The sequence below is a fragment of the Panthera onca genome, chromosome B1 (assembly GCF_046562875.1).
Source record: "Panthera onca isolate mPanOnc1 chromosome B1, mPanOnc1 haplotype 2, whole genome shotgun sequence".
Lineage (NCBI taxonomy): Eukaryota > Metazoa > Chordata > Mammalia > Carnivora > Felidae > Panthera > Panthera onca.
This window is the reverse complement of record NC_138342.1, coordinates 31,088,210-31,109,559: the sequence shown is the minus strand read 5'-3', so window position 1 is coordinate 31,109,559 and position 21,350 is coordinate 31,088,210. Positions and strand designations below refer to the sequence as shown.

Genomic DNA, 21,350 nt, shown 5'->3' with positions numbered 1-21,350 from the left:
TATTGCTTGTACACGATAAAGTGAGGAAAGGGAAGCCTCTTGCCTCACTTCCTGAGAAACGTCAACATATTTAACTAGAATAAAAGCAGAAATCATGATCACATCATTGATAAAAATTAACAAGGAAAGCCTTCCGTCCTAAACTTTATTAAAAAACCGTTTTGGCCGTGTATTAAGAGGAAATTCAAAAACACAGTGATTATGATTAATAAGAAAGTAAAGGAACATAGGTGGTTCCATGTGGGTAGCAAGACCCCCAGCTCACACTGTAGAGGTCCTACAGACAAACTAAAAACCAAGCCCTCTAATTGGTAGGTGTGTTCACATCTGTAGGTAACTGTAGGTAACACAGTTACAAATCTAGTAAAAACTAAGGCTGGGCTGAACATTTTATAATTAAGCTCTAGTCTCATTATGATTCTGGTCTTGAAGAAATGAGGTAGAGAGATGGATGTAATGACTGCGATAGATTCTTTTTTATACTTCTCTGCTCCATTTTGGAAAAAGTTGAGTCCAGCATCTCATGAGACTGGTGTAGGCAATTAAATACAAATGCTTCCCAGTTGGTTAATCGGGGTCACCTCTATATTTATAACTGGTTCAAGTTGGAGATCAATTAATATCCATTTTCAATTCAATTCAAAGACTCATCCAAATGCTTACTCAGCTGCCTCTTACAAAGCCAGGTAAAAATCCCCAAGTCCACACCCATGTTTGGACAAGAAAATAATTTTATAGTTAAAAAAAAGTACCATGGTTCATCCACAGCATGAAAAGATACCTTTAAAATTATGTATAATAATGAGAGTGGTATATGAGTATTTGATTCTAGTTCAGAAACACTAATCTTAATGGCAGGGTTGGAAAACTTGGAGCATTCATTTATGCCTTTTTTTTAAAATAGTAGACAATTCAGTGGAAATGCTGAACTAAGTAAAAATAAGCAGAGATTCTCTCCAATAAAAAGTTAAAGCCATCACCTCTTCCATAATCAGAGACGTTATATGTAAATAAATGAAAATGTTAAAATATTTAAATTGCCTCAAACCATTCAGTTCAGTTCTGCAGGATGGCTGGGAAGATGGTTTGTCAACTTGTCCTAGCGAAGCAGGGAGGGGAGGAGAGCAACGATGATCCTATGACTAGATCTGTATTTTTTCTAGCATCTCAGGTGCTAAAGAATGAAGACAAAACAGGAAAAAGGGAAGGACGTCCTGATATTTCAGGCGCTGCTACAGACAGCTGAGAATAAAGGGGCCATAAAACAGAGAAGGCCCACAAGGCTGTCCCATGTTTGTACAGATTTCCAAGCTAGGAGAGCACCTACTTTGACCTCCAACCACAGAGTTTTCTTCGCATTTGACCCATAAGAGATGTTTAAAAAATTGCTCCTTTCTTGCTGATTTAAAGAAGTAAAAACCAGTATGAGAAGTGTTCATAGAACTCTGATGGTCCACACTGATTTTGTGATTCCATTTGCTCCTTATTCACTCTTGGTTACTGGTTTTACTGCCCCCTGCCCCCAACATGGCCCAAGATAGGGAAGAATCAGGAAGAAAACAGATTGGAATACGTATTATACATTCTTGCCGGTCTTAGGTGTTATTTTCAGCAGATAATTAGCTTTTGTAAAGCTGGATTATAGGTTATTCTATAACGTGTGTCATTTCAGTGTCTGTCACAGTGGAATGGATGGAAGAGGCAATACCCTGGGTATTAGCATAAGCACCTTTGGCTCTTCATCCTTCTTCAACCCCTCCCCCCATTCTATTTCTTAAATGTCTCTAGTCTATACCCACCCCTCTATTTCACCTCTCACCACACCAGATAATCCTCCACCTGGATCACGTCAGCTGCATGACGTTAGCTGGGCTCCAGTGTCTCTAGCTTTTTCCCAACACTACCTTCAGAGCTACATATCTGCAGAGAATGTCCCCCCTCACTGCTAACAAGTGTAAGCTGCAACTTATTTATAAGGTCTGGCCTCAGACGACATTTCTTGCCTCGTGTTCCCCACGGCTCTGTCATGCTGCCTGTATTCTAACTGCATTCAGGAACTATTGCTCTCTGGACGATCAAGGCACCCTCCCATTCCCTGCGCTAGATCTAGAGATGGAAAGTCCTTCTAGCTTCTTTGCAAACATCCCTTCCTCTGTAGACCTCTTCCGACCCAGAGAGTCAGAACAAGCCCCCTTCTCCCTTTGGCTCTCATAACACTTGTCTAACACCATATTGACGTGTTTGTCAAACTGGATCATATGTAACTGCAGACACATCTCTTTCTGTTTAGGCGAATGCTTAGGACAGAGATAGTATATTCCTTATTTTTCTATCTCTGAGCACAGAATATTAAGCTATTAATATGTTATTCAGAGAACAAAGCACAGAGTCTTATACATGATAGACACTCCAGGAATTGCTTTTACTGAGCAACACTGTGCATTTCTAGAACCACATGGGGACTTTAGGCTGGTTTGGTATAGCCGACCTGGACCTTGTACTGTGAGTAGATAGACACTGGGTAAGTGTAAGGGGAAAAGAAATCTAAGAAATCATTGTGTTGTTTTGACAGTGTGCATGTATGGCATTTCCAAGCACAGACTTTGGCAGCTTCCAGGTCCTCTGTCCAGGGAAATTCGGTTAACAAGTCAAAGTTTATTACAGAATTTCATGGTTAGCTTAAGCAATTTTAATAAAGCCTTGGGCAAAACAGCTACATTCCCCACTGGACATTCTATTGCACACTGGAAAGTATATTGCACACTAGATCAGCGATTACTGTACCTGACCCGCTCAACGGTGTGTGAAACAATTCCACACAATAGAAACAGAGTACTATGGTACAATTTCCGTGCTTTTATAGCGTGAGAAGAGACCGAGAGGAAGGGATGTCATTTCTAGAGCTCACTATATCCTCCAAGTAAGCCACCTAGGGGCTTGGAGGGAGAGTGTGGCCTTTGGAGTTGCAGACCTGGCTGGAATCCTGGACCCATCTCTTATGAGCTGGAAGACTTCAGGCAAATTAAAGAAACTGCCTGTGTCTCAGCATCCTCACGGACAGAACTGGAAAAATAACGGTTGCAATGGGTTAGTGTAAGAACTAGTAGATGAAACGTGCTCAGAATAGAACCTGGCATATTTTAGGCATGCAGGAAATACTGGATTCCTTCATTTCTTTGGGTCTCAATTTTTACCTGTGTGTAAAAACGTTTTTTTTTTTTAACCACTTAGTTACTTGATGATCTCAAGGCTCTTTCCAGTTCTAAAGTCACATCACCCTTTTATCTTTAGAGGTGTGAACAGTACTGAGAACCTTTGAAAGTGGTTTCAAAGCTGATGAATTCTTTAAAAAAAATTTTTTTAAGCTTATTTATTTTGAGGGAGAGAGCAAATGGGGTAAGGGCAGAGAGAGAGAGGGGAGAGAGCAAATCCCAAGCAGGCTCTGCAAGGTCAGTGCGGAGCCTGATGTGGGGCTTGAACTCACAAACCGTGAAATCATGACCTGAGCCTAAATCAAGAGTTGGACACTTAACCAACTGAGCCCCCCAGGCACCCAAAAGCTGACACATTCTGATGAATGTGCTGCTGTCTTTGGATTTCCTTAGGTTTAATTTTCTCTTCTTCGAGCTTCTTTGAGATGGACAATTAAATCATTAATTGCCAAACTCTCTTCAAATAAACACATTTCTGTGCATTTCCTCCTTTGTTCCTGCAAGCACTGCTTTAGCTGAACCCCACACGTTTAGTTATGTTGTGTTTTCATTTTAATTGGTTAAGAATATTATAAAATTTCCCTTGTGATGTTTCATCTTTTTTCCCTGGTTCACTTAGAACTATGTTGCTTAATTTCTGTGTATTTAGAGATTTTGCAGTTCTCTTTCAGTGATTTTATTTCTTAGTTTTTAATTCCACTGAGGTGAGTGCACACATTTAGTGGAATTTCAGTCCTTTGAAATTTGTTGATTTGTGTTATTACCCATCATATGGATGAATCACACTTTCCACTTCAGCAAACATTTTCTGTGTCACTGAAAAAAGGTACATTCTGTCATTATTGGTTATAACAGCTAGGATATAAATGTTAATTAGGTCACTGCTGGTCACGTTATTCAAATGTATATACTTACTGATTTTTGTTTTCTACTTATTAACTCCGATACTAGAAGAAGTTTATGGGCTTAGGTCGTGATCTCATGGCCTGTGAGTTTGAGCCCTGTATCGGGCTCTGTGCTGATAGCTCAGAGCCTGGAGCCTGCTTTGGATTCTGTGTCTCCCTCTCTCTCTGACCCTCCCCCGCTCATGCTCTGTCTGTCTCTCTCTCTCTCTCTCAAAAATAAATAAACATTAAAAAATTTTTTTTTAAAAAGAAGTTTATAAAAATTTCCAGCTATTTCTCTTTTAGTTCTGTCAAGTCCTGCATACCTCACTTTATTGCAGATAACTGTTTTTTACAAATTGAAGATTCATGGCAGCAAACCTACTGGTGCCCTTTAGCCAATGGCATTTGCTCATTTTTTGTGTCTCTCAGTCACATTTTTGTAATTCTTGAAATATTTCAAACTTTTTCATTATTATATTTGTTACGGTGATCTGCGATGTTTGATGTTACTATTGTAATTGTTTTGGGGTGCCACAAACCCTACCCAAAGAAGACTGAACCTAATTGATATATGCTGTGTGTTCCAGACTGTCCCACTAACAGGCCTTTCCCTGTCTCTCCCTATTCCCTGAGACAGAAAAAATATTGAAATTAGGCCGATTAATAACTTTACAATGGCTTCTAGGTGTTCAAGTTAAAGAGTCACATGTCTCTCACTTTAAATCAAAAGCTAGAAATGATTCAGCTTGGTGAGGAAGGCTCTCTCAGCTTAGTGAGGAAGGCGTGTCAAAAGTCGAGACAGGCTAAAAGCTAGGGCCCTTGCACCAGTTAGCCAAATCGTGAATGCGAAGGAAAAGTTCTTGAAGGAAATTAAAGGCGCTACTTAAATGAACACACGAATGATAAGACAGCCTTACTGCTGACGGAGAACATTTGAGGGGTCTGGATAGAAGATCAAACCAGCTACAACATTCCCTTAACCCAAAGCCTAGCCCAGAGAAAGCCCCTAACTCTCTTCAATACTGTGAGGGCTGAGAGAGGAGAGGAAGCTGCAGAAGAAAAGTCTGAAGCTAACAGAGTCTGGCTCAAGAGGTTTAGGGAAGGAAGCTGTCTCTAGAACATGAGAGCTCAAGGGGAAGAAGCAAGTGCTAATGTAGAAGCTGCATCACGTTATCCGGAAGATTTAGGTAAGATAACTAACAAAGGTGGCTACACAAAACGGATCTTCGATGCAGACAAAACAGTCTTCTATTGGAAAAAGAGGCCATCTGGGACTTTCATAGCTAAAGAGGACAAGTCAATGCCTGGCTTCAAAGGGCAGGCTGGCTCTCTTGTTAGGAGCCAAGGCAGCTGGTGACTTCATGTTGAAGCCATTGCTCATTTACCATTTCAAAAATCCTTGGGCCCTTAAGAATGATGCTAAATCTACTCTGCTTTTGCTCTGTAAAGGGAACAACAAAGCCTGGATGACAGCACATCTGTTTACATGAATGTTTACTGAATGTTTTACTGAATGTTTTAGGCTAACTGTTGGGGCCTACTGCTCAAAAAGATTCCTTTGAAGATATGACTGCATGTTGACCATGTACCTGGTCACCCAACAGCTCTGATGGAGATGGACAACGAGATTAATGTCCTCTTTATGCCTGATAACACAACCATTCTGCAGCCCCTGGATCAAGGGGTCTTTTCAACTTGCAGTCTTATTAAAGAAATACATTTTGTAAAGCCATAGTGCCATAGATAGTGATTCTTCTGATGAATCTGGGCAAAGTAAACTGAAAGCTTTTTGGAAAGGATTCATGGTCTGAGGTGCCATTAAGAACATTTATGATTCATGGGGAAATTAAGCATAAGTATATAAATAACACTAACAGGAGTTTGGAAGAAATTGATTCCACCCCTCATGGAAAACTTTGAGGGGTTCAAGACTTCGGTGGAGGAAGTCACTGCAGGTGTGGTGGAAATAACTAGAGAACCAGAATTAGAAGTGCAGCCTGAAAACGTGACTGGATTGCTGCAATCTCATGATCAAACTTGAACAGATGATGAGTTCCTTCTTATGGATGAGCAAATGGAGTGAAATGGAATCTACTCCTGAAGATGCTATGAAGGTTACTGAAATGACAACAAAGTGTTTAGCATATGACATAAACTAAGTTGATGAAACACTGGCAGGGTTTGAGAGGAGGGACTCCAATTTTGAAAAAAGTTCTACTAGGGTTAGAATGCTACCAAACAGCACCTGATGCTACACAGAAGGGTCACTTGATAGGGCAAACTTCATTGTCTTCTATTAAGAAATTGCCACAGCCACCCTAACCTTCAGCAACCACCTTCCTGACGGGTCAGCAGCCATCCACATCGAGGCAGGACCCTCCAACAGCAGAAAGATTATGACTTAGTGAAAGTTCAGATGATGGTTAGAATTTTTTAGCCAAATAAAGTATTTTTAAATTGACAATTTACATTTATACAATTATATGCTGTTTTATTTTTAAGACCTAATGCTATTATGAATAGACTACAATACAGTGTAAACATAACTTTTACATGCAGTGGAAACCAGAAAATTCATTTGATTCACCTTATTTTGATATTCACTTTATTGTGGTGGCCTGGAACCGAACCTGCAATATCTCGAGGTGTGCCTGTATTTTGAAGCCGTATTATTAGGTGCTTAAAGGAATATTACATCTTCGCACTGAATTGAACTTTTTATCTTATGAAATGTCCCTATGTCCCTATGTCTTCTAAGCTTAAAGCCTTAGCTTAAAGCCTGACAAAACTTTGTTTTTGCTAGTGGACAGCACATAGTTGCATCTGTATCTTAGTTGGAGTGTTTAGTCTATTTTAAATTTAATGAAATAGTTGGGGTTAAGGCTTCCACCTTTCTATTTATTGCATCCATGCTTTATTCTTTTCTAGCCCTCTTTTAGAGGAGTTATTATTCTATTTAATCTCTTACATGAAATTTTTATATCATTCATTATAATGAATGAATATTATACCTATGTTTAGGAGAACCTATATAGGTATAATATTCATCCTTCACTAAATACAGATAAGCTCTAAGTTTTACTTTATCACTTCCCAAGTAATGCAAGACTACCTTTAAAAGAGGTTACCCACATTTGTCCCTTTTGCCCTTTGAGCTATAATGGGCTTATATCTGCCTTTCATGTTACCATCCCTACACAGCATTATTAGTTGCTTAATACAGTCAATACTCTTTGACATTATCCTTTTCAGTGCTCTTAATTCCTTTTTATGGATTTGAACTTCTTGTGGTCATTTTCTCTAAGGCAGAAAACCATCTTTTAGTTTTCCTTTGAATGTGGATGACAAGGTCTTTCTGTTTTTGTCTGAAAACCTCTTAATTTATTGTGTTTGCAGGATACTTTCACTAGGTATAGCCATCTAGCTTGGCTGTTTTTTTTTTTTTTTTCCTTTAGCTCTTTAAAGATGTTATTTCATTGTCTTTTGACTTCAAGAATTTCTCTATTAAAAAGTCAACTGATAGGCTCTCTGTTGTTTTTCTGAAGGTAATAATTTTTTCCTCTCTGATGGATTTTAAGGTGTTTTTTTTTCCTCTTTATTTTTGCTTTTCAGCAGTTTACTAAAATGTGATCAGGTGCAATTTCCTTGGAGTTTACTGAGCTTCTTGAATCTGTGTGGGTTGATGTCTTCAAATAGTTTTGGAAAATTCTCACTTGTTACTTCACATCTTTTTTCTCGGTGTCTTTTTCTGAGACACCAGTTATACTTCTGTGAGACGATTTGTACCTCACATGTCTCGTCTATTTTATTCTGTTTCTTTTACTCTATTGAAGAAAATCTATGCTTCAATTTACATATATTTTAACTGACTTCTCTTTGAGTTCACTAATCCTGCCTTCTACTGTGTTGAGTCTACTATTAGGCCCATCAAGTAAGTTTCAACTTTTAGACACTGTATATATTTTAATTCTAAAATATTCATTTGATTCTTTCATATTTTTTATAGATTCCATGTCTTTGTTGAAATTATCCATCTTCTCATTCATTTTACCTTTTCATCTATTTTCATTAACATTTAAAAATAGTTATCCAACAGCTTTTGCCTGTCAACTCTATCTAGTCATCTGGGGGTCTGACTTCTATTATCTACTTTTTCTTGCTTATTAATCATATTTTCTTGATTCTTTGCATGGCTTGTAATTTACATTGTATTCTGCACATTACATTTATTATTTTCTTACTGAAGCATAATTAACATACAATATTATAGGATTTTTAGGTGTACAACATACGGATTCAACAATTCTATACTTGGTGCTCCCACAATAAGTGTAGTCACTATTTGTCACCAAATGCTCTTAAAATTTTGAGAGCTGTACTTTTCATCTCTGTGCTGTACTTTTCATCTCTGTGACTTATTTATTTTATAACTGGAATTTTATACCTCTTAATCCCCTTTATCTATTTCACCCACTCCTGCACCTACCTCCCCTCTGGAAACTACCAGTTCTCTGTATTTTAAGAGTCTGTTTTGTTTGTCTGTTTTTGTTTTTTGGGTTTTTTTGTTTTGTTTTGCTGATTTGCTTGTTCACATTTATTTAAAATTTTTTTAACATTTATTTATTTTTGAGAGAGACAGAGACAGAATGTGAGTGGGTTACAGGCAGAGAGAGGGAGACACAGAATCTGAAGCAGGCTCCAGGCTCCGAGCTGTCAGCACAGAGCCCAACACGGGGCTCGAACTCATGAGCTGTGAGATCATGACCTGAGCCAAAGTCAGATGCTCAACCAATTGAGCTACCCAGACGCCCCGTTCAAATTTATTTTAGATTCCACATGTAAGTGAAATCATATAGAGAAGATATTTTCAAAATACACCTATGACAAATAGTATCCAAAATCTATAAAGAACTTATAAAATGGAACACACAAAAACAAGTATCCAGTTAAAAAATGGGCTGAAGACATGAACAGACATTTTTCCAAGGAAGATATCCAGATGGCTAACCGACACGTGAAAAGAGGCTCAGCATCTCTCATCACCAGGGAAATACAAATCAAAACCATGATGAGATATCACCTCACACCTGTCAGAATGGCTTAAGAAAGGAGAACCCTCTCACACTGTTGGTGGAAATTCAAACTGGTGTAGCCACTTTGGAAAACAGTATGGAGTTTCCTCAAAAAGTTAAAAATAGAACTACCCTAGGATCCAGAAATTGTACTTATTAGGTATTTACCCAAGGGATACAAAAATACCTATTCAAAGGAAACATGCACCCTGATGTTTATGACAGCATTATCAACAATAGCCAAATTATGGAAAGGTCCCAAATGTCCACTGACTGATGAATGGATAAAGAAGATGTGGGATGGACACACACACACACACAAAATGAAATATCAGCCATCAAAAACAATGAAATCTTGCCATTTGCAATGATGTGGATGATATTATAAATAGATAAATAGATAGAGAGTTTTATGCTAAGTGAAATAAGTCCAAGAATGACAACATGATTTCACTCATAAGTGGAATTTAGGAAAAGTGACAGATGAACAAGGGGGGATAAAAGAGGCAAACCATAAAACAGACTCAACTGAAAAGAACACACTGAGGGTTGCTGGGTTGGAGGGGATGTTGGTGAGGGGATGGGTTAAGTGGGTGGTGGGTATTAAGGAGCACTTAATACGTTGTGATGAGCACTGGGTGCTGTATGTAAGTGATGAATCATTAAATTCTACACCTGAAACTAATATTACACTGTATGTTAACTGGAATTTAAGTAAAAATCTGGAACTACAAAAAAAGGAAAATCATATAGTATTTGTTTTCCCTGACTTATTTCACTTAGCATAATGCCCTCTAGGTACATCTATGTTGTTGCAAATGGCAAGATCTCATTTTTTATGGTTCATATCCCATTGTGATATCTATATATCTCTATATATATTTCACAGAGTCTTTATCCATTCATTAATGGACACTTGTGGTGACTGTATATCTTGGCTGCTATAAATAATGCTGCAATAAAATACAGGGATACATGTAACTTTCTGAATTAGTGTTTTTGTTTTCTTTGGCTAACTACCCAGTGGGATTACTGGATTATATGGTTCTTCTGCTACATATCTTCTGCCCATTTTTAATGTTTATTTATTTTTGATAGGGTACAAGCAGGACAGGGGCAGAGAGAGGGGGACACAGGATATGTAGTGGGTTCTGTGCTTACAGCAGTAAGCCTGATGTGGGGCTCAAACTCATGAACCACAAGGTCATGACCTGAGCTGAAGTCGGCTGCTCAACCAACTAGGCCACCCAGGTGCCCCTCTTCTGCCCATTTTTAAATCCTATTGCTTTTTGCTATTTTTTTAAAAATCTTCATATATTTTGGATATTAATGCTTTATCAGATATATGCATATACCTTCTCCCAGTGGGTTGCCTACTTTGTTGATGGTTTCCTTTGCTGTGCAAAACCTTATTTCGGTGTAGTCCCAATAGTTTATTTTTGCTTTTGTTTCCCTTGCCTGGGGCACATATCTAGGAAAATGTTGCTAAGCTGATATCCAAGAAATTACTGCCTATGTTTTTGTTGTTGTTGTTGTTGTTGTTGTTTTGTTTTTTAATAGGAGTTTTAGGGTTCCAGGTCTCACATTTAGTTCTTTAATCCATTTTGATTTTTTGCATATGGTGTAAAGAAAGTGGTCCAGTTTTCTGGACACCGTTTTTTGAAAAGACTATCTTTTCCCCATCGTATATTCTTGGCTCCTATGTCATAGATTAATTGACCATATAAGAGTGGGTTTATTTTTGGGCTCCCTACTCTGTTCCATTTATTTATGTGTCTATTTTTGTCTGGGTATTGTATTTAGAAGAGCTGTTATTTATGGGTTCCTTTTCCTGTTAGGAGGAGAGGCTGATCACGTCAGTCGCAGTTTTTGAAATGGGTACAACTAGGTTGTAGGTTTAGTTGGATTCAGTTGACTTTGAATTCAAATGTGTCAGTGGCAAGACTTGAATATTCATGTTAGGTTTCAGTGGACTTTGTTTTTCTAAACAGTAAGAGATTGTGGAAGAAGACCACTCTGCTTTTCCATCCCAGCTTTCCATTATTCCATGTTGCCCACTGAGCAGCACATGTCCCATGGAGAAAACTGTGGATACTTTTGGCCCTCCTCCAAATGTAACGCCAGCTCAACAAGAAAGGACTTTTCTCTCTGGACATGGAACTTGTCTAATCATCGATGTCTTCAAGGCTCTACTATCTCTGTAAAAGCAGGATATTTATAATTTTTTAAGTGGTTGAAATCCCACTTGGAAACATAAGTCCTTTGGACTACAGTTTCCAATGAACACTTTTTCTTACCAGTTAAGTTATACAGAGGTTGACTGCTCTCCTGTTCTCTCTTCTGTCCATAATTCTTCTTAATGTGAAACTGTGCTTAAACTATATATATTAGCAAAAATGAACTAAAGGAATCTCTTGGATTCTACAAACAAGATAACTAGCTTCCTTTTCAATAATAATTTTCAGTGTTTGCTCATTCTATCATTACTTGGGTGATAACCAGGTAATTTATTGGAACCCAACTGGAACCTATTTTAGAGCTATGGTAACTAGTTGGTTTCAACTGGACAAGCTTAATTTTATAAAAATGTCTTTAAAAATTTGTTTTTTCTAGAGGGAGTATGCAATTCAGGGTGAGGAGCAGAGGAGTGGGGGAGAGAGAACAGATCTCAAGCAGGCTCCATGCTCAGCGCAGAGCCCCACACGGGGCTCAATCCCATGACCCTGGGATCATGACCTGAGCCGAAACCAAAATCAGACGTTCAACCAACTGAGCCACCCAGGTGCCCCTATAAAATAAGACTTTGTGTTGAAAATCTAAGGCTTCAGATTAAGTTTTAATTTTTTTAGGGAAGGACATAAAAAAAAAATCTAGATTGATTAAATGGTTTTCCAGCTCAGATCAATGACTATTTTTCTATTTTTCATATGTTTTGGCTAGTAAGCCTATACCTATAAATGTAAGAACTAAATCATACACAACCCCTGCATATTTTTTTAAAGTACAAGCTGAGACTAAGCACTTGTATTCTTTTTTCATGTTTCTATTTAATTTAGTATACCTAAAACGGTAAATCAATCATATACTGGAATGTGGATAAAATGAAATATTTTGCAAAGCTAAAATGTTGTGCGAACACATCTTTCAAATTCAGTGATTTCAGAACTCTCACTGTATAGTTTTCCTTCACTGAAAATTATTAAAAAACCAAAACGATCCCAAATCTGAAGCATCATGGCAGCTGGAGGAGAGTGGGGGCAGGTGACAAGGAACGGATCGGATCCGTGTGCTGTAGGCTCCATTCAGTAGTGTCCCTCTGTGATGTGCAAATATGGAAAGGTTTCATTTTTACCGGTAACAACTACGGACCTTGCTGTCTCATCTTTATTCTTCTGCCTAGTGGAAAAACTTTAAATTGCTCAATAATGATCGATTTCTTGGTCCAACCCTTTCTTTCTGTTTTCGTATTTCTGTTTTGAAATTTAGCCCAGTTGAAAATGTCTATTTCCGAGCTTCCTTCTTCCCACTTTGTGCATAGTCTCAAGTGCAGCTGCCAGGAGCCGTCTGTGGTCGGCAAGAGTGCTCTCTGCAAGTACCACTGGTGCCAGTGACGGTAGTGTGTGTGTGTGTGTGTGTGTGTGTGTGTGTGTGTGTGTGTGTGTAGGGGTGGGTGGGGTGGGGTGGAAGATGGGTGTGGCATCCACTTACGCTCAGGTCAGAATGATGGCAGTAGTTCCGTTCTTTTGGAATGCTTCTCTATCCAATGCTGACAGATTATGTCTGTTTACGTCTGGTACCCCAGTGAGGATGCTATATGGACTATGGCTCCCTGAGACTTCTGGAAATTGACAAAGCACGCCGCATTCTCTTTGTCCCGACTCTTAAGATACGGGGAATGGCCCTCTGAATGTGAAGTCATGGAATCACCTCTTACCTGTCTCAGTCCGTGGTAACCGGAGCTGCCTGTATTGGCTGCACAGGCCTGGCTCGAATCCCCTAGGGTAGCCTGCCAATGCCTCTCCCTCAGTAAATCTCCACATCACCCACTCTGGACTGAGGGAACGTAGCGAGACGCTGTCTGCATCTCCCACGGCTCTGACACCCTTGGCGGAAGCTCTTCTAATCCTATAAGGAAGCTTCTCAAACTCCCAGTTCCTCAAGCCAACAGTTGCTTTAATGAACTTTGGCCAAGACATAGGCCTTCACCTAAGGTCCAGGGTCAATGCTGAAATGTCACAAGCAATTCTTTTGGGGTACTCCAAATTTGGAAGGATGACAAGAACAAAATGCTTCCTCTCCATAAACACGCATCATGAAGAGGCCACGGATACGGGAACTCTGCTCAAGGGCATCCCCGCTCCCCCTTCATAAGAGGTTTTTCTGGACTAAGTGGGTGGGACAGGTTGTGGGGAAGATTCTGCTAAGCTTCCCACACTTGGTGGGGGCTGAGGCAACTCTCTGAAGATGAGGACTCTGGACTCCGGTGTAAGCTGTCTTCCTGTAAACAGTGCGGTCCTGGTCAACACCCCTCCTTGGGAGCAGGTCAAGGTCTAAGTAAATTCCAGCAAATTCCTATCCAGCAAATGAATATATACTCTACGTTTTACAACGTTTGTTAAGAATGAACTCAAAACCCCTATAACATTTGACTCTATTATCTGACGGTGTGAATCGAGTCTTACTGCTTTTCTACATTTAGACTATCATCACCATTTTCAAAGGGAAAAATGTCCAGTATCGCATAAATGTCCATTACGGGTAAAAGCGTTTTATTCTCACTTGAAAATAAATCCCACTTTAATAATAACTAATGGTTGTGCATCCCTTTATCAAGAACTATCACATTTGGTTCCTACAACAAACCTTTGATATTTGTTCTACGTTTGCTGTAGCTCACGGTTATTTCCCCATTTTATGGATGTGGTAATCAAAGCAGGGTGAGGTTAGTTAACGGCTCTGTCAGAACCAGGGCTCTAACTCAGGTTGCGAAATACAAAGTGTGGCTTTTTCCCACTGCGTGTGCTTTCCTACAAGAAAATGATGTATTCTCAGTATGACAGGTCTCCTGAGTGGATCCTCTGAGAAACTGGACACGTGTGTAGGCACCTGATGCCATCCCATCCTGTGATCAAACATGTGCACAGACAGGTGTGGAGGATTAGCCTTCTTGACTGTACGACCTCAGGCCATATCCCAAAGGACCGCTTTTGGGAAAGGATGCTGGAAAGAGCCAAGCACATAGAACGTTTAGGTCCAAGTTCCCTTTGGGTCTCAGTTCCCTGGGTACTTAAAATGAGCTTTGTTTGGTTGCGGAATTTATCTGCATCTAACATAAGGCTAGTATTTGTGAAGCCTTTGAAAATACACAAACTTTGTCATTCAGCAATAGCGAATTTTCCTGCCAAAGACTTTAGCACTAGGGGGAATAATATGCCATGGGCTGCAAGCCACAGGGGTCATGATGACTTCTAGAAGTAACGCAAGGAAGCATTGGGCAAGGAAACTGGAGCTCAAAGGCGACACATGCACGCCTGCTGTTACCATAGTTACAACAAGAAAGGCCATAAGAGACGTACTATATTTCTTATAAGCAGGGAGAGAAGTCTTGCCTGGTTTAGGATCACTGGGGTGAGTAATCCTGGCTGTATCCACAGGGTTTCATCCTGGTTCTCCTGAGTTTCAACATGGAACAGGAGAAGGGGTAAATCATTTGTTTACATTCAATGAAGCTGTTCTTATGTTCTCTCATTTAACCTTTATTCTCAGAACCTGCTGAAGCTGGCAGTCTTTATTCACTCCCCTACCAGCAAATTGTGAGACTTAATGGCCGTGGCTAATTTTAGTAGTTTGGGTATGATGCTCTACAGGGAGACAAAAAAGGGGGGGGGGGGCGTGTGGAGAATGTCCCTCTCATTCCTGACTTTTCTGAGGCTGAATCAGGACAGCATAACAACTGTGATTCCCCAGGGCGGACCTCCCCAGTTGGGCTTTCCAAGCATCACGGAACCTGGTCTAACTTGTCTTCCACTGAGTCTCCTGTACAGCACCCCTACTTCTCCTTTGATGACAACTTTCTTAACGATGCACTCATTGCAGTCTGGGCCGGATGATTTCATCTTTAGACAGTTTTGAGAGGTAACAGTGATACAACACTTACTGCGGATTCCGGATATGAGACACTACAAAGTGCTCTGGAATGTCATTTCATCCTCAGAGGGACCCCAGGAGACAGAGAACTATTATCATCATCATCATCTCCATTTCACAGATAAAGAAACTGAGGCTGAGGGTAGTAAAGAAACTCCTCCACTGTCAGGCAGCTATGAAATGTCAGAGCCCAGGGATATGCGACCCCCCCAAACCAGTGAGTGCTGTATCTTCCAACTTCTTCACCTGGAGCTGAAGCCTGTCTTCTTGTTCCTTCCAGCTGCCGGTCCTAATTTTGTCCTCTCAAGACCCATGGAAAAGGTCTTAATTCCTCTTTCCCTACTAAATCTTCAGATATCTTACATGGCTTTCAGGACTGTCTTGTTCTGTTCAGACCACAGGACACTGTTGTTAGATGTCCACTCTTCAACCCCTTAAGTCATGTATTTTCGTTTGGCTTCCTGCATTAGCGCTCTAAGGGGGCTCCCCGCTCTGCCCTCTATGCTACACCTGGCAGCCGTGGTGGGCCTTAAGAGAGGTTAGGTCCCTTCAGTCTTCTCAAAATACTCTGTGGCTTCTCAGGTCATTGGAAGCAAGATCTCTGCAGCCAACTTCAAGATGAGCAAGCCCAAGATCATCCTGTCCTCCCCCATCTTGCTCATACTGTTCCCTGAACATTCCAAGCATGGTCCCAACTCCTTTCCCTGGAACACTCTGCTCTGGAAATATACCTGGTTCTTTCCCATCCTTCCTCCTATCTCCCCTCACAGGCACTACCCACACCTTAGCAGTAAGGCCTATCTCCAACCACTCTACCGAAAATAACAAATCTCTCCCCTCATGGGTCTTCCCTCTTCTCCTTCCTTTTTGTATTCTTCTCCATAGCACTTATTATTTTCCTTATTTTCTTCATTTTTGCCTACCTTCTCCCTTTGGGCCCACTTAAGGACATTAAGCTCTCGAAAGGGCAAGGAGTTTTTTGGGTTTTTTTGTCTGATTTATTTATTTATTTTGGCAATTTATTCTTTATTTTATTTGTATGTGCCCAATAATTATTAAAACTTTTGAAAGTGGTTAGTTTTATCAGTCTTCTGCGAACACCCGGTGTTCATCCCAATAAGTGTCTTCCTTAATGCCCCTTCCTATTTAGCCCATCCCTATACCCACAACCCCTCCAGCAACCCTTAGTTTGTGCTCTATAGTTAAGAGTCTCCTCTATTTTGTCCCCCTCTCTATTTTTATACTGTTTTTGCTTAAGGGCAGGGAGTTTTACCTTCTTAGTTCAAAACTAAGGTTAAATCATAAGTGGCAGACAAAATAACCATTTCATATGGGTCAACCCACCATATTCCCAGCACTAAGAGCAAGGCCTGGCAGAGAAGCATTAAGTAGTTGGCAAATAAGTAAATAATTTATATACTGATACTAAAAATGCTGCAGAACCTTTATGCACTTTATTATCCTCAGGAAGAACTTCACTATTGCGTGGCTGGATATCTGATATCATCTCTGTCTTCCTAACCCTTTGTGGAACTGAATATAAATAGAAATGCAAATAAATATTAAAAACTCTTGCTGACACACTAACTCTAGGCTTTTAACTGTATGATATTTTCTTCGAAGCATTCACTAGTTTCAGATTCATCTATCAGCCTCAACATCTCTGTGTTGAGAGGGGTAACTTCCATATCAATTGCTAAAATCTGTCTGGATTCAGGATAAGCTAATTCTTTCTTAAGCTAAATTAAGGCAGTGATTTGACACAATCACCTGCCAGAGAGTGACCTGCATATCATACTACCACTGTGTATACATAGAAGAGTATGTATTCTTTGGAAAATATGTCTCACTTGAAAAACCTGTGCATTTGTAGCCTTTAATGAGCATCTAGCTGAAAATCACTCTGAAGAATTTTTTCCTCCCATAGGGCATCACTTTCTATTGGTGGATTTGACGTCCTACATTGGTTTACTTTAACAAATGTTTCAGTCAGTGTGTTAAAAAAAAAAAAAAAAAAAAAAAAAAAAAAAAAAAAAAAACAACCTGCCAACAATTCCAGTGTCAAGAAAGGGAGACACTGATGTAATACATTATACCCTGTAAGGAAAATCGGGCTACTTACTGTACACGGACACAGTAATCCTTACTGCTAATCACAAGGTGTGGGGGAAACTGCTGTCAGACCCAAGTCACCCCTTCGATTACCACTGCGAATTATTCACCGTGAATTTGCAGTGCTGCTTATGGAGAAGCTGAAGGTTTTGTTCTCACACATTTAGGGCAAGGAGACAGTTTATAGTTTTTCAATAGGTAGAGAAAAGCCAGGATTTGTTCCTCATTCAAAATAACTAAGATCCCTTAAGAATCACAAACCAACAACAATTCTCACAGTCATCTACAATTTAATATAAAGCATTAGTGTTTTTATACCCACAACAAAACATGGACCTGCGGAAGTTTTCAAACACTCCTCCAGCTGCTTCATGCGTGTCTTCTGGAGCTCGGGGCTGTCCCACTCGTCCTCATCGATGCCCCAGTAGAGATCTATGACCTGGGAACCAATGGACGAGGCAACATTAGTTTACCTGCAGGAAAACTTAATTTACCTTTATTCTTACTTACAGTGTTAAGCTAACATGACTTTTAACTTTCCTCTTTGCAGCACGTTTTCCCTTAAGAGGGAAAATTATATTTAAGATCCAAACAGACATACTGTTTTACCCCATGATAGGTGTGCACACTGTAATGTCTTTTGTTCTTTATTATACTGTTGACATAGGTCCAGAGAAGAATGAAATGTTAACTGTCAGCAGAGGTTTTGTGGAACCAACTTTTCCTTATATTGAAATGGTAACAGGAGTTCAAAAACATGTCTGGAAGCAACTGGGATATGGCAACCACGTTATTTGAGACAATTAAACAATAGTGTATAATGGTGCTGTGCATCTTAATATGAGAAGGGAAAACCATAATGGGCATTAATATATACTGACCTAGAGGGAAACATCTACATTTCTTAACAGGTGTTTTTAGGTTTTATGTATTTATTTTTATCATGCTTTATCCCACGGGAATACATATTTTGTTTATGTCTGTTTCATCTGAGAGCAGTTTGGCTTTCATCAATATATGTCTGAGAAACATGTATTGGAAACAATGAAAGGCGGTATGCCTTAATGAGAAGTGAGGATAATAGGATCCTCTATTTCCTTACTTCAAAGAGTATGAGGGAAGATGCTGAGAGTCTGTGAAAACTTCCGCAAGCACACTCTTTGAAAAATCTATGAAGAGCATTATGGGTTTCCTTCCCTTTACTCAACTGATGTTCTGCATACATAAGGTAAATGTTTCCAATTGTAGCTTTGAAGATTTCCTTTTTCTTGTTTCCCACAAGCAGAAAAAGAACCTCCCCTCCTTACTGGCTGTTTGTATGGCATTCACGGAGACGCAGGCACAGAGCGTGTGTCCTCCATGGTGCCCCAAGCGGACCTCAAGGGCTCGCGTACCTCCCGTCTCCTGGCCATGGCCCTGCATGGGTGTGTCTGCACCAGTTCTTTGTCTATGTGCATATGAGTTTTTAGATGGCTGACAAAGATATAACAACTTCTTAAAAAATATCCTTATGTTTTATGACAAATGATGAATATCATATATTTTGGGGGTTCTTCCCTTTAATCTACCTTACAAAGTTTAATCACAGTATTAAGGAAGGAGTCATCTGAGATGATAACTTCGGTGTCCCGTATGAGAGCCTATAACTTTGGCTATTTAAAATTAAATATAAATTAAAATTAATTCAGTCTGAATACTCAATAGCCACATGTGGCTACTGACTCTCATGTTTGAAAGCACAGATACAGACTACTTCACCATAACAGAAACTTTAATTTGGCATAACTGTAAGTTACTGAGATTATTAGAACAAGACATTTTTGGCCATCTACCAATAACTTGTCAAACGCACAGATCTGCAATGTGAATGCTGACACTTAGTTGTACCACGCACAGATTAACAGTCATTCAGAGAGCCTGCTTTCCATCCTTTTGGCTGACACTGTTTGGACATATGTGAGGAAAGGTCTGATTTAGAACAAATGAATAGAAAAAGAAATGGTAAATATAAAGGTTGATATAACAAATGCTATCAATATATACCTGCTCTCCTCTCCTCTTTAAATGACATAAAATTATATAAAATATAATTGGATATGTAACCTATATAAAAACAGTCCAAAAAGGGAATAGAGTTATAAAGAAGTATGCTAGCTCAATGAAATTAAGTTGGTATAAATCATACATAGTTTCTGAGAAGATGGGTCTTAAAATAACTATGAGTAACAAATATAGTGAAAAAAATTATTAAAGAAAATATTAAACCAATAGAGAAAATCAGTGAAACCAAAAGTTTGTTCTCTGAACACAGTGGAACAAAACTTTAGCTGCATTAAAAAAAATACTCAAAATTACCAAAATCACAAGTGAAAGAGAGGCATTAGTACTGACCTTATAGAAATAGAAAAAGGATTATTAGAGGATATGATGAACAACCATATGCCAATGAATTAGATTACTTAAATGGACAAATACCTAGAGAGACAAATCACACAGACTCAAGACAAACAAAATATGAACAGAAATGTGAAAAGAGATTAAGTAGGAATTTGAAAGAAAAGCATAGGTTCAGATGGATGAACTGTTGTGAATTCTATCAATTCTTCACAGTCTTCCAAAAATTAGAAGAGAGAACACTTCCCAACTTATTCTATGAGACCAGTGTGACCCTTGTACTAAAGGCAGACAAACATATAAGAAAATGACAGAGCAGTATCTCATGAATGTAAAATAAAAGGAGAAGATTCTAGAATACTCAAATATATTCAAGAACACTTGAAAACCTAATCCGGCAGCATGTACAAAGTATTACACAACACAACTAGGTGGTATTTATCCCAGGAATGCAAAGTTGGCTGAGCACCAGTAAATTAACTAAGGTGATGCACTTTATACCAATAGAATAAAGGGAAAAAAATCAAATGATCAATCTTAACAGATACAGAAAAAACATTTGACAAAACCTAACACCCCATTATGATAAAACACACAAAAAACTAGGAATAGAAATTAACTACCTTAACCCGAATAAAGGGCATATAATAATAGCATACTTAATAATGAAAACTCTGCCCTTAAGATTAGGAACAAGGGAAGGATATCCATTCTCACCACTTCTATTCAACACTTTCCTGGATGTTCCAGTCAGGGCAATTAGGCAAGAAAAAGAGGAAAGGAAGAAGTAGATCTAGCTTTATTCATAGATAACACGATCTTATATATTAAAATCCTAAGAAAACCACTAAAAGTGTTGGAACCATTGAGTTGAGCAAGGTTGTAGGATACAAGATCAACGTACAAAAACCAAATGTACTTCTGTACACCAGCAATGAGCAAACAAAACAGCAACAGAAAGAATAAAAAACTTAGGGGGATAGATTTAACAAAAGAAATGTAAAATTTACACTCTCAAAATTATAAAACACTACTGAAAGAAATGAAAGATGATCTGAACAAACTGGAAGACACCCCAAGTAAATGAACTGGGAGACTTAAGATGGCAATACTCCCCAAATTAATATTTAGATTCACAGCAATCACTATAAAACCCAAGCTGGCTTACCTACAGAAGTTGACATGTTGATCCTAAAACCCAGAATATTCAAGAGCTATTAGCAATTTAGCTATGCAAGAGCTATTTAGCTATTCCAGAATAGCTAAAACAACTTGTAAAGGAAGAACAAAGTTAGAGGATTCTCACTTCCAGATTCAAACTTACTACAAAGGTGCAATAATTAAGACAGTGTGATACTGGCATAAGGATATTCAATGGAATAAAATAAATCCTCACACTTCTGGTCAACAGATTTCAACATGGGTGCCAAAATAATCCAATGAGGAATGTATGATATTTTCAACAAAAGGTACTGGGACAACTGGAGATCCACATACAAAAGAATGAAGTTTGACACCCTACCTCA

General features: G+C 39.0%; 1 protein-coding gene across 1 annotated transcript in view; it reads right to left on the bottom strand.

Annotated features, from left to right (window-relative positions):
• The window catches only part of NWD2 (NACHT and WD repeat domain containing 2), a 185,696-nt gene that overhangs the window by 73,663 nt on the left and 90,683 nt on the right, over positions 1–21,350 (bottom strand). Inside the window, exon 3 of the mRNA XM_060655267.3 lies at positions 17,753–17,869. Within this exon, the coding sequence (XP_060511250.1) occupies positions 17,753–17,869 (117 nt within the window). The remainder of the gene's footprint in view (positions 1–17,752; positions 17,870–21,350) is intronic.